This window comes from Condylostylus longicornis, unplaced genomic scaffold (genome assembly GCF_029603195.1).
Source record: "Condylostylus longicornis isolate FDR11 unplaced genomic scaffold, ASM2960319v2 ptg000031l, whole genome shotgun sequence".
Taxonomy (NCBI): Eukaryota; Metazoa; Arthropoda; class Insecta; order Diptera; family Dolichopodidae; genus Condylostylus; species Condylostylus longicornis.
Genome location: NW_026578000.1, coordinates 2,440,654 through 2,455,688, shown reverse-complemented (window position 1 = coordinate 2,455,688; position 15,035 = coordinate 2,440,654). Strand labels below are relative to the sequence as shown.

The following is a 15,035-nucleotide window of genomic DNA, read 5'->3' as shown; positions in this document are numbered from 1 at the left end:
AAATATTTATTTTTTCTTTTCGTTGTAAATTCATTTTGTTATTTTTATTTTAATTCTGTATTTTGATCAGTTTATATACATAAAAAAAATTAATAAAAATTCGTTGTCATACATTAACTTTCTTTATGTTTTATTTACTAATAATTAACAGTTAAAGAGCTCTTATAATACTCTGTTATAATAATTCTTATATATATTTTTATTATTTTCATACGAATTCTTATTATATATTTTTTTATATTCACTTTAAACTAGAGGGAGATTCTAATTTGTTAATTTCTTATAGCAGTTATGATTCCGTATAACATTTTCGACAATTGTCACATTTTTATAACGGAATTATAAGAATGTGAATAACGGAATTATATTTGGGTCAGCTTTATTATATTTCTAAATAAGAAAAACTTTTAGTGAATATTAAAAATCGAAAGAAAATCAATTGGAAATTTTTTGATAATAATAGCATACATATATGTATGCATATATAGAAGAGATGTAAAATATATATAAAAAAAATTATAACAGATTTTTGCTTTATATAAGAGACAAAATTAATTAATGTACGAAATACTCTAAAATAATGACAAAATTGTAATAAAAATTAAAAAAAAAATACATGATCCTGAACCGTTCTTAAGAGATTATATTGTTTATAAATATTTTTTTTAAAATTCGTGAAATGTTTTTTCTATAAATAATATAAATATTTGTAGCAAATGTCAAATTAATAAAATCGATATTAAGAGTATGAATATATATACATATATATTCATATACAATATATCAAATAAAACTAAAATCATAATAACACTCATATACCTTTCTTTTCAATTATACACATGAAAAAAACAACAAATTTATTATATCATTAAATTAAAAGAAAACTAAAAATTACAAAGAAGAGAGATAACTAAGTGTATTTAATAAATTTAATTAAATAAAATGTTTTATGTAATAATATAAATTAATTAAATTTTAATATATTATATTTTTTCTTTTTTATTTATTTCATTTTTTTTTTGGAATTCTTTTAAGAATTACAAAATTTTATGTTTCTAAAATGTTATCATCTGGTGTACCACGATGAACTAATAATTTTATGCGTTCAGTACGTGAAGAAATTTTTGAGTGTAAATTTTTTACTCTTTCCCTACAAGCCTATTTATTTTTTTTATCGAAGAATTATTTATATATATTATTATTTCATATATAAAGCAATAAATAATATCATTGTATATAATATAAATACCCCAAAATATTAATAAACCCAAAAAAAAATTTTTTTATTTATATAAGATAAATATAGAATAGTTTCATTGATTTAAATTTAAAAAAAAAATTTTAATATTTTTTGTTTTGAGTAAAAAAAAAAAGACGGGAACAAAATATTTGAACGAAAAACAAATGTATTTTGTTTATTATAATTTTTTTAATATATTATATAATTTTATTAAATTTTAGCACCCAATTACCAGAAGAAGGCAGTTTCAATTTCAATAATCAAGTGTATAAAAAAACATCATGTATTACATTACAGATAGACGTTAAAAAGGAAACATATAATAGTTATTTTAGTCAAGTTAATTAATAATCAACAATAATACCAGTATAATAATTAATGTTATAAATATTTAAATAAAAGTTATGTTTTTTATTTTGTTTAGCAGTTTAATTTAATAAGCAATAAAGCAAATTTAATTGTGTGATTTTTTTTAATTCAATTATTATAGTAGTTAAATTAAAAACGAAAAAATTAAGAAAATCATTAAATGTAATAAAAATAAAGCGTATAACAGTTATAGAAAACAAAATGAACAAAAATATTTATTCAAATAGATGTGAATAATAGCAAAAACAAAATACAAAAAACAAAACGAAACACATTAACAATAACAATAAAAAAGCATACAAATTGGTTTGAAAGGAATTTTACGATGTTTTCAATATTTTACAGAAATATGATAATTAAATACAAGTGATGTATAACAGTTTTTTTTTTGTTGTTGTTGTTTATAGAAATAATGTTTTCATATACGTAATATTAATTAAATACGTAAATTAATTTGTATAATACATAAATCAACAATACCATTTACAAATAAATATTTTTGCGTGGCCGTGTTTGTGCGTATTATATAATAATTAATTATTTTATAAAATGCATTTTATATGTGGTTTATTTTATGATGATATAAGAGTAATTTTACGATGAATGGAAATATAAAAGAAAGAAAAAAAAAATGGAAAATAATAAGAATTAAAAGAAAAATCCAATTACCATTAAATTAAAAAAAATAATAATAATAAAAATGTAATTAGAATAATTATATTTATAAAATAAAAAAAAAAAATTAAAATATAAAAAATACTATAATAAAATTTCCCCTTTTCTAGTTAAGATTAAAAAAAAAAAAACTAATATAATACTGTTGTATGACTAGGATATAAAATATATAAAAAGTTTTCCTTAATGAATAAAAAACAAATTATTTTCTATTTAAAAATTTTAGTTCAATCGATTTTTTTTAATTATGATAAATAATTTACTAAAATTAAAAATTTTTATATGTATAATAAATGAAATTTTCTTTATTCTTAAGAATTTTAAAAAAATTATATTATAAAAAGTTTTTTCCTCATAACATTGTCGTCGCCAAAAGACTACAGAAAAAGTAATGTATGCGTAATTATGCCATATTAGTACAAGTTTATATATTATGTGTATACCCATAACCATATCATAACATTATAATATCAATATTTAAAAATACCCCATAACCTTCATTTTTAATAAAAATAATATAATAAAAATTACAAAATAAATAAAGGAAGATAATTTAAAAATTTCATTTAAAAATTTAATAAATAAAAAATTAAAGTAATAAAATTAAAAATAAAAAAAAATTTAATCAAAAAAAGGTAAAAACAAAATAAAAATTAAAACAAATTGTGCGAAATTTTATTTTATTGTTTTTGATTTTCTATGTTTATTGTAATATAAATTCCTTTTACTTTAAAATTTCTATATTTAAAAGAATGACTATTTTATTGGAAAAAATCCTTTATTTAAGATATATATATATATATATTTATATAAAAAAATAAAGTATTACCTTTGTTACGTCACGTACATCATATATTATTAAATTTTATTTATTTAAAGAAAAAATATTTTTAAAAATAAAGATCACCAATGAAAATAATTAAAAAAATGTAAAGAAATAAATAAATTTTATTATAAAAATTATTTTCTCATTGTAGAACGAAGTATAACAGTTTTTCCTAAAATTTTGTTATACATAGTATAAAAATTTTAAATAAAACTTTTTATACATAGTATTAAATTATTTCATTCCCAATTTTCATTTTTTTCGGTTGAGCTTTCAAATATAAGATGACGGCTTTCTAATAATATTTTTATAAGACAAAATTATTATGTTATTTTAACTATTTATTTTTAATTTACAAAATATTCTATGAATTTTAAATTTTTTATAAGGTTTATTATTTCCATTTTATTTGCCCGTTTAAACGATGCCCCGATGCTGGTCTTATAAATAAGATTTTTATAATATTTTTGTATAAGTTTTATTAAAATATTTTAATAAATTCTTAAATTTTAAAGATAATTTTTTACTGAAATTTTTGCATAACATAACACAATAAATAATTGTTATACAATAATAATTCATCTTATAAAATTTGTTTGTGCGAATCATCTATATTTCAATTATTTTTCATTTCATTTCACTAATTCTTCGATTTCCTTTTTCATTGTTAATATTTATACAATAGTACACGTATGTTAAAATGCGTGCACAATTTATATATAACGCGATATACAGTTATAATTATTTTTATCATATTATTTTTATTATATAATTTAAAAAAAAAAAAAAAACACAATTTTTTTTTTGAAGGTTTGATTTTTTTCTAATTTTCTAAATTTGGTCTTTTTCTAATATAATAGTTACATACAGTAAGGATACATACATATAAAAAAATCCTATTAAAATGATTTATGATAATTTTTTGAATTACATTTATTAAATAATGTGTAAATTTTTACTTTTTCAATCAAAAATAAATAATTTAAAAAATATATATATTTAATGATGATAATTTGCCATGATTAATGCAAAAAAAAAATTAATTTTTTTTTATTTAGTTTTTTTATCAATGAATATTTATAAAAAATAATTTAGAATGAGAAAAAATAATGATGTATTATATGTAAATGGAAACAACATGGTTTTATTAATTATTTAACATTTCTTTTAAATATATACGAAAGAAAAAAGTAAATGTGTAAATGCACATTGAAAAAAAAATATCAAATATGGCAGCTAAATAATATGAATAAAATATTTTTTTTTTTTAATATATGTATGAACAATACGTGGATATATATATTTATGATATAAATTGTTGTAAATATTACAATACATGTATTATGGTTGAAATATATGGGTGATATTTACCTAAATTTATATACTTCTCTAACATCTTTTATATATATTGTAAGTTGATAATATTTCATACGTTTTTCATAATTTAATTCAATTTACGAAAAATCAAATTAAAAAAAAAATTAAATAAAATAAAAATATTCGGAATATAGAAACATTAAGAAATTTGCAAAATATAATATCAAAACTATAAAATTTTTATTTGAAATTATTATTTAAAAATTAATTGCTGAAAATTGTAGCCGTTCTTAATATTATATATTAAAAACGGCATATATTTTGAAATTTAATAAAAAGAATTTCCGTTAAAATTTTTCGTAATTTCCGAAAAAAATTACATTAATTTGAATGTAATTTGAAATTTATATTAAAATTAAAAATAATTTATTATATTAAAATGTCCATTTATAAAATATAAAATTAAATAGTATAATACATATATAAAAAATATACTTAGTTATTTTTTACATATGTATTATACTATTATACAAGTACATTTAATTTTTTTATTCGGTAAAATCATAAAGTATTATTTTAAAAATATATAGCAAAAAAGAGTGATTTGCGTATGTTCTTCATTCATATGTGTATAAAACCATAATATTTAAAATATTTTAAGAAGAACATTAATATTTTAGTTTTGCTAAACGAAAACAAAAGCAACAACAAAAACAATGTATTTTAAAAATAGAATTAAGTTTTTTTTGAGTTCAACAACAAAATATATTTTACATTGGAAATTTTCGTTTAAATAAGAATTTCATTAGGAACAATATAAGAATATTTTTTTTTTGTTTTATTCAAAGAATAATAAGAAAATATTATTAACTGAGTCAGAAAATTTTGAAATAGTCTTTTAATATACAATATTATTATATTATTTAAATATGACATCATAATAATGATCTTAAATGCACTTGAACATATTTAATTTTTTACCTACTCATGAATAAGATGTGATCCAGATGTCGGAGTAAATTAAAACAAATAAAATATAAAATTTAAAAAAATATTGAAATTTTCTAATATTTGCAATATTTGTAATACCAAAGTAATTCTTTAAATTTTGATTTCGATTACTCGTACAATCAATTTTTGCAAAATTTTCACTCTCAATTTCATTTTATTTATAAATATTTGCTATTGAGTTTTAATATAATAAATTTAAGAAAAAGTTAACTGTTTGATATATTTTATTTTTTAAATGAAAATACATAGATTTTTCATTAATAGTGTTTCATTTTTTTTTTTTTCGAATTTCTGAAAATATATTGTATTTTGCAAAATCTTATTTATGTTTCCAGTTTCTTCCGATATTCCCTATTTTGGTAAAAATTTTGAATGGTGCGTTCTTGGAATTTCCTAAAAATACAATATGCTAAAAGGGTAAAGTATTAAATTTTCTAAAAAACCTTTTTCAAAAAAATGTTTTTGGGATTCTGAGATTCACTAAATTTTTTTTCTTTTTACTTATTTTTTATTTTCATTTTGTTCGGAACGTTTTCCTATTTTTCTTCTTTTATATGGTAGTATATAAGAAGTACAGGGTAATTAGAAAAGAAAAAAAAGTATTTATGTATCTTTTTTTTTCTTTTTCCTATAATCAATTCCCTAACCAAATAATTATAAAAATTGAAAAAATAAAAAAAACCAACATACCTGTTGATCCGCTAATGCACGCTCCCTATCATTTGGAGAATAGGTTGGTGCCATTAATTGCCTTAATTGTTGTTCTTCTTGTATTATTTGTTGACGTAACTGTTGCATCTGTTGCTGATAAACATCAATTTGATTTAAAGTCTCTTCTAAACCAGTTGTTTTAGTTTTAACTAAAACTAATAATTCATCTAAGACTTTAATTAATTCATCAACATTTTCAGCTAAACGTGGATCTCCACCTAAACCAGAACGGAAATGTACCTGCAATTTTTGTTTTTTTTTTTTGTGTAAAAATTGTAAAAAAATAAAATTTTAATTTTTAATTATATTCTATACTTCCGTTTTAAAATTCATTTCATTATTTTTTACCTCTAATTTTTCAATTGACAATGATAATTTTGTTTTCTGTACATTTATATCAGCAATTGTCTTTTCACAATATCCTAATTGATCGCGTAATGGTTTTTTCTTATGGTTAGGTGATTCTAATACATTCTTTGTTTTATCAATCCATGTTCTAATATCTTTAATTTTCTTTTCACATTGATCCCATTCTTCTGATGCTTCTTGAAGTAACGCATTCTATAAAGTTGTTTTTATTATTTAGATTCGAATTTTGATTGTTGTAATTTTATTTTCCAAATAAAAATTTTTAAAAAAAAATTTAACAAAATATTAATGTCAATTTTGATAAAAGCAAAAACTTTTTAATTTATCATAGTATTTTTTTTTTAAGATTTGCAAACATAGTAATATAAATTTGATATTTGCAATCTTTATAGTAACAAAAACAAAAAAAAATGTACTTGAACATAATTCGATATTATTAAATTTGTTATTTATTTATTTTAATATTAAGAATTTTGTAAATCAATGAAGTTTTGTTGAATTAAAAATTAAATTGAATTCTTAGTAATTGAAAACATGATTAGATAACAATATCTATAAACCTTTTTTTGCTTTTCGAGAGTAGTAAATAAAGCATTTTTTGCAGTTAAAGTAATTTAGGAATTTTATTTAAAATATTTTTTTAACAATGACTAATACTTTGTAAATTTTTAATCAATGAGAATTTTTTTTGTTATAATTATGAGCAAAAACTTTTGATCAAGCGTAGAAACAGAAAGTTCAATTAACTAATAGTAATTTTATAAAATATTTCTATAGTTTCCGGTTAAGGTTATTAAAATTTTCAAATAAGAAATTTTGTTTTAATAACTAATAAATTTTCTGTAATAAAATTTTGGTAAATTCTTTTCTAAAAATTTTTATAATTTTTTTAAGTTTTTTTACCCTTTGCAATAAAATTGCTTCAACTTCAACTTTATTATTTTCAGCTTCTTGTAATTTATTATTTAAATCACCAATTGTTGTTACTTGTCCTATTAATTCTAATTCTCTATCCATTTCTTTTAAATGTTTAATAATTGGTTTAATACTTTTAACAGCCGTTGAATAATCATTTAATTTTTGTCTACATTCAGTTAATGTTGTTAAACTTAATGGCTCTGCAATAAATTTACGTTTTTCAGCACACCATTGCATTACCATTTGATATAAATTCATAAATCTTGTCCATGAATCTAAACTATCACCAACTAATTGTTTCTTTTCATCTAATAATGATCTTAATGAATTTAATTGTTGTGTTAATTGGTCAATATTATTTTGTATTAATTGTTTTTCTTGTGGACTACGGCTATTATCAATTATTATATTACCATTTACTTTAACTGAATCTAATTTTTCATATATACCAGTTATTTCTTGACCAATACGATTTAATATTTCTTTTAATTGTAATGGTGCCAAACTACGATCTTGTATTTTTGTTTCAGCTGTTGCCAACCATTGTTGTATTTCATCAACACCATTTAAATAATCTGTACGTACCGTTTTGGCACGTTTAAATTCACGTTCTTTTTCATCCATTGCGCCTTGTAAACGTTCTGTTAATAATTCTAAACTAGTTAATTCTTGTTGTATATCAGATGGTATTAAATTTTGCTGTTTTATATATTTATCTTTTGTATTTGATATTAAATTATGACTTTCTTTAATAATATCTTTTATTTTATTGCGTAATATATTAATTTTATTTTCAACCTCTTTTGTATTCTCATCGAATACATATAAATCACTTGACTCTTCAATTAATTGATTAATACGATCTTGTAGTGATGATATCTTATAAAAGATATCTTGAATTTCATCTAAATCTTTTCCTGCTTTTTTATCCTTTTCGCGTAGAGACTCGTTTAATCTAAAAAATAAATATTAAATTAATAATATGAAAATGTTTTATTTAATTTTTAAAAATTCCAAATTATAAAAATTATGAAATTTATAAATTAAACTTTTTAATCCAAGAAATTATCAGATTTTTTATTTTTTTTTATAATTTATAAATTAAGTTGATTATTATTCAGATTTTATTATTATTCTTTTTATAATTATAAATTTTACGTTTAATTTTTTGCCCCATTCAGTTTATGATTTTTTTTCATTTATGTTTACACCATTTATTTCTATTTTTAAATTTTTGTATATGTATAAAATTATTTTCTTGTAACTTTTTCCTTTCAATTATTTATTAGTTTTTTTCTTCATTTTTTTTATAAAGCGCAATTATAATTATTTATTTATAATAATATTTAAATTAATTTAAAATTAAACAGAACGGTGAAAGTATTAATTTTTTTTGGTGTAAGAAAATAATTATACTATACGAACGTTGCGAACGTTCTCAATGATTTGCTGTTAAATATAAATGAAAAATTATTTTTAATTTAAAATCCAGCCAGACATGTGTATATAATGTATTTAATTTACACATATATGCATAAGTATGTATGGCAATTTCTGTATACAACAGTCAACAATACAACAATATCAAAGGAGAGCATCTGTAGAATTCATTTAATTAATGTATGTACATAAGTATGTATATTTATGGCATTAAAGAAACATAAAAAAAATAAATTAAAAATTTGCAGACAGGCTCATTGTTTTACCATTCGAGAAAAATAAATATACATACGAATAAAAATATAAAATAAATAAAAATAGAATAGAGAGGAAAAATGAGATCGAGTGAAAATAAGTGGAGAAGAGAAATATAAAATTTAGCATGAACATGAAGCAAAACAAAGAGCAACAAAGAGAACGAGAGTGAAAAATAAAAAGGAAACTCATATATTTTTATTATTGTTTTTTAAATTTTGCTATTTTGTAACAATGTGGTAAAAGGTAAGAAACTTTTTTTTTAATTATTGCCCACTATAGGACTAAAGCAAAATATTATAATTCGATTTTATTTTTAACTTAACGTAAAAGTCAGTGTAAAATTATCAAAGTTTTGTGTACTGTAAATTTTATCCTATGAATTATTTTTTGTTTTGTTAAAATTATTAAAAATATTATAGTGTGTATAAATAATTGCCGTATGTTCTCTTAAATTAAATAGAACGAATAATTTAAAAATCGTTTTCTTAAACGGATCTTTTTATTTCTTTACAATTCCAAATTCCACATAATTTTTAATTAATATAGTACTTGAAATTATTTTAAGTTCGAAATTTTAAATAAATGCATAAAACCAAACAAATTCTATTTAATTGGGAGACAAAATATCGACTTAATAGTTTAATTTTCTATGATTAAATTATTATTCTTTCAGACAAAAGAAATTTTCAATAGAAAGCTAAAAATAATAATGTAATACTTAAAACTTTTATTCCAAAAATAAAAATTGAACTCAACCTAAGATTTTCGCAAACATACATAATAATCAGGAATGAACACAAATGTACTTCTGATATATACCTTTACTTTATAATATACATACATGTACATATGTATATAATTTTTAGATACAAAAAGTAAAAATATTAATAAAAAAATGTATAAAAGTAAAAACATTATGAAAATATCAAAAAATGCTGTTTGATCTTTTAAATTTTTTTTTTAATTTTAAAATTTCGAGAAGAAAATAGAAATTAAAATTAACTACACAGATAAAAATAAATTCATAAATACGTTCAATAATAATTTTTTTTTTTTTTTCAAAATGACAATAAAAAATTGTTTTATTTTAAAAAATTGTTATATACCTAAATATCAAAAAAACATAATAAAAATTAGAACCTCGTAAACTGTTTCCTTTTTATACCGAAATGGTATTTTTGAAATTCACCTATGTATATGTATGAATATGTAAGTACATACGTGCATGTAGCTTTAAATAGTTTTAGGTAAAGAAAGTGAAAGGAAATCTAAATATACAGGTAAATGATTGATGCAAACAATAAAGCTTGCCAAAAATAAATCACAATCAGACAAAAACAAGAAAAAAAAGGCAATGTGGAGCCAACCAAATTTACACGTACATATAAGTTTAACATATTTATTAAATAAATTACTAATCATATGAAAAATGACATACTTATAAATTTATTTTGAATTTACGGGTACTTATCGATGTGTCTACGCGCAATTAGTCTTTAATAATAAAGAAAAAATTATTTAAAAAAAAAAGCGTAATATGATAAAAAAAAATATATTATGAATTAATTAAGAAAAATGCCGGCTATAATAATAACTAAGTTTTATTCACAGTAATATACAAGTAATATTGTATTCAATGAACATCCATGCATGTATAAGTACAAATAAACGAACTTATGTATCAAATACATACACGCATACATTACAGTAATCTATTTAACAATCTAAAAGTTTAGAAATTGTTTTTACAAATTATTATTTGTTTTGATGTAAACAAATTTTTTGAAAAATTCCAACGCCAAATGGCGTTAAAATACCAAATTAAAAATTAGTTAAATATAATACTAGAGAATTTTTACTAAATTTTTAATTTCTATTAAATATTTAGATGATTACGAGTAGATTTGGTAAAATTTTGATAAAAATGTAGTTGAAAAGTAGAAAAAATTGAATTCAGCGTTTTGCTTCTACAAACATAAATTTGTCTACGCTTTGTCTACAATTATGCTTCTGCATGTATTTAATTGTGAATACTTATTTGAAATTAATAAAACGGCAATAAATTTAACCATATCCATGGAAGAGATTTCTTTGAATTCGAATATTTTTCATTTCTTTCAAAATCATGTAATAATCTTCATTTATTAATTTATTAAAATTTTTGATGGTTTAAAGCACTACATACTTTTCTTAAAACATAAGGCACTAAAATTTACTTTAGTAATTTGTGAACGAGCACTTGATTGAAATTTTAATTTTCGTATGACAGTCGAAAATGTAGATGTGCTCCGTAGTGCACATTTAAATGAAAGAATCTATATTTTGTTAAAATTTTTGTGTTAGAAAAACTTTTGTATTTTACGATAAAATAAAAATATTTTCTCTCAGTGTAAGAAAATGAAAATTTTTATAATAATAAAACTTTATTATAAATAAACTTTAACAAAATTAGTTTTTTGTTAAAAAAAAAAAAAAACAGAATTGTGAATTATACATATTTTATGAAGACACTGTTAGAAAAAAATTTTTTTTACTATTTTATTTAAATAAAAGAAAAAATTAATAAATTATAGTTTAAATATTTAATTTATAAGACATTCATAAAATATAGTTGTTATATTTTTGGAAATACAAAAAAAAAAATGAAAAAAAATTACTTTGAAATCCAACCTCATCTATTTTACTATGTTCTTGTAGTTATTTTCTTACCTTGAAAGTTATGAAAATAAAATTATTATTACGAAGAACGTACAAAACAAGAAAAAAACAAATTGATTTCTCAAACATTTAAAAAACATTTAAAACATACAGAAATTTAAAATAGAAAGTAAATGTGTACGAGTATAAGTATAACTTAAAAAATTTAAATAATTAACATGGTTTATAATTTTAAAATATTTTTCTCATAACTAATTCTTAGGTGGTCTAAAATGTTTCATGAATTACTTTTTATTCATGCTTCAATTGAAATATTCAAGAAAGATACATTAAAAAATATGATTATAGAATATGTACTTGAATATGTATTTGTTTGTATACGATGTCGTATGTAAAGTATACTCGATTTGCGACAATAAATTAGATACATAAAATAAAAGAGACAAAAGAAAATACAAAAATAAAAAAAAATTAAATTTGACCAAACAAATAAAATTCATGTTTGCCATTTCATTTCGCATACGTACCACCAAGCAGACTACCACCCGAGTACCACCAACAATGAAATACAAAATTAGTAATGTTCTATGATTCATAAATAAAAATTTTATTTGTATGCACGTGTATTAAAAGAAAACTAACAATATGTCAGTTAGTGAAAACCGCTTTTTGACGAAATAATATAGCAAATATTTTTGCTTTTATATACTTATAGTACAGCAAATGTACTATCAGTATAAAATTGTTAAAATGTCGCATAATATTTAAGAGAATAAAAATTATTTCAAAATTATTAATAAATATATATATATATATAGATAAACCATAATTTTATTCAAATTTTTAGAACTAAATTTTGTTAAATTATGAGGTTTGTATGTATGTTTATGGTAATAAACAAATTGAATCGAGGCCGATTTGTAAATCAGCGTTTAAAGATCAAATAGTTTTCATGGATTTTTTTTGATCCGATTAAAATTTGATGAAACTTTAATTTTTAAACGTTCATAGATTTTCTTTGACAGATGAAAAAGAATGCCATCGAATTTTAATGAAACAAAATCCATACGAAAACAGTTCGGTAAAGAAACGCTGCTTCATTTGGTTTATTGCCATCTTGAAAGGAATATCTTCATATTTTCATAATTTCCGTGTTCTAAAATATTAAAAAGTTTTAAGCAGATGTTTATAAGTACTCGTATTTATTTAAGTATGTATAGAATTCTGAGTAAAATAAACTTATACCCTTTCAGAATTCAATACTTACAAATAAGAAAAATTTACCTTTATCACAAAATTTGATCTAAGCACGATTGAAATTCACAACATATATTTTATATTTATTTACATACATATATACATGGGAACAATGTATATTTAGTATGCCATATACATATGTTACATACATACTACTAAAATTATATCATTTGCGTAAAATTAAAATTTTGATTTGATTTCTTTAATTTAGAGAAGAAAAATAAAAAGTTAATAAAAAAATTACGTCATTTCTAATTTGATTCCATAGTTTCAAAAGTTTGTAGTGCAGTGACAAAAAAAAATTTTTTGTGACATAAATTGATATTTATGTACTTATGAGCATATACATATGTACAATAACTAGAAATTTCTGTAAAGTATGAGAGAACACAATAAAATTAATTTCATACTAACAGAATCTATAATTTAAAACTCTTCTACAAAGATAATAATTTTTTATAATAAATTTTAAAAAGACAAAAAAAAAAACAAAAACACCTAATTTTCAAGATCACATTCGCAACTCTGCGATGAAATTGTATTAATTCTAAAAAATCCATTTCGAGAAAATCACAAAAAACAAAAACTTTTTCAAAAATAATCTATATACATAGATGAATATTAATGGAATGATTTTATAAACTATTTTAAAAATTGATAAACAAATATTTGAAGTTTATGACCTTGAATATATGATTTTAGCTTTAGGCCCAGAAAAATCGTGTTTTTTGAGTTAATACATTTTTATTGCAGAAACTTTTGTTATGATTTCAATAATAAACGATTCTCGTTAAAAAAAAATAATATAAGAAAATTATTCAAGGTGCGAGTATTTAATCGTACTCTGACCTTTTTAAACATGTGTAAGCGAAATATTTCAATATTTTTTTTCCTACTTTTGTTTTTTAATCAGGTTCAAATTTTTATTTTATTTATTTATTATCTGATTGAATAATAATTTTTTTTTATCATTTCGATGTAAGTTAAGAAATTTATCAAAAACAAAATAGTTCGGCAAAACATTTTGAAATTTCGGTAGAAAATTTGAAATTTTACAAGCAAAATTAAACAATAGAAACTAAAATACATATATAAAAAAATATAAACTAGCAAATATTTGCAGCATTACTACAAGCTTAACACAACAGATTATGACAGTAGTTGTAGGAGTTGGTTCTCTGCAAAATTCTGTATTTTGCAGGAAAATTGGAAAAATTACAAACTTGTTTTTTAATTTCTAAAAATATGAGGTATAATGTATGTATATTAGACAATTGTTTTTAACAATTTGTTTTTAATAATTACAATCTTATTATATTGATGATTGCCTATATCTAGGCGTTATTTGTTTTATTTATTTATTTTTATAATAATTAAAATAAAACAATAATATGATAAAATTTATTTATGTAGGTATAACTATCAGTTGGGTGGAGCGCTTTTAAAAATTCAAATGTTAATTTAGATAGTAATTTTTCTACTTCTTTAATGTTGTGAAAAATTTAAGCAAGTAATTAATGATAATAGCTACGTGATTAAATTTTAATTTAAATTTAGATGTTATCTGCAATGTATGCGTTATTATTATAAAATGTTAGCATACATAAGTATAATACTAATTTTTGAACATAGTTGTTATATGTATAACAGTATAATTTAGCCAAGTTTTACAAATAGCAATTTATGTACATAAACGCTTGTTTTTGCTTTTAGATATTTTGATTTTTAAGTTTTAAGAATATGTAATATAAAAGCTTTGAATATTCTTTTGTACCTTATATAGAATTAATAATATTATTGTATGTTAAATGTATATAGGTACATATAACTAGTGGCGTCAACATTCAACTTTTATTTTCTATATAAACCACATACAAATGAAATTTATTTTGGACAAAATTATTGCTCTAAAAATATTATATTGAAATATAAAGGTGTACATTTTGTATATATATATATTTGCAATGTAAACCAATTACTATTTAA

At 19.8% G+C, this 15,035-nt stretch overlaps 1 protein-coding gene across 17 annotated transcripts in view; it reads right to left on the bottom strand.

The window, feature by feature from the left end:
* The window catches only part of LOC129608558 (muscle-specific protein 300 kDa), a 257,736-nt gene that overhangs the window by 65,293 nt on the left and 177,408 nt on the right, over positions 1–15,035 (bottom strand). For 15 of the 17 annotated variants that reach the window (XM_055520156.1, XM_055520158.1, XM_055520151.1 and 12 more), the window contains 3 exons: positions 7,422–8,391; positions 6,498–6,710; positions 6,129–6,389 (listed from right to left, as the gene is read on the bottom strand). In XM_055520156.1, the coding sequence (XP_055376131.1) occupies positions 6,129–6,389; positions 6,498–6,710; positions 7,422–8,391 (1,444 nt within the window). Of the gene's footprint in view, positions 1–28; positions 1,159–6,128; positions 6,390–6,497; positions 6,711–7,421; positions 8,392–15,035 lie in introns of those variants that run through there. The other 2 variants (XM_055520157.1, XM_055520161.1) reach the window with 1 other exon arrangement.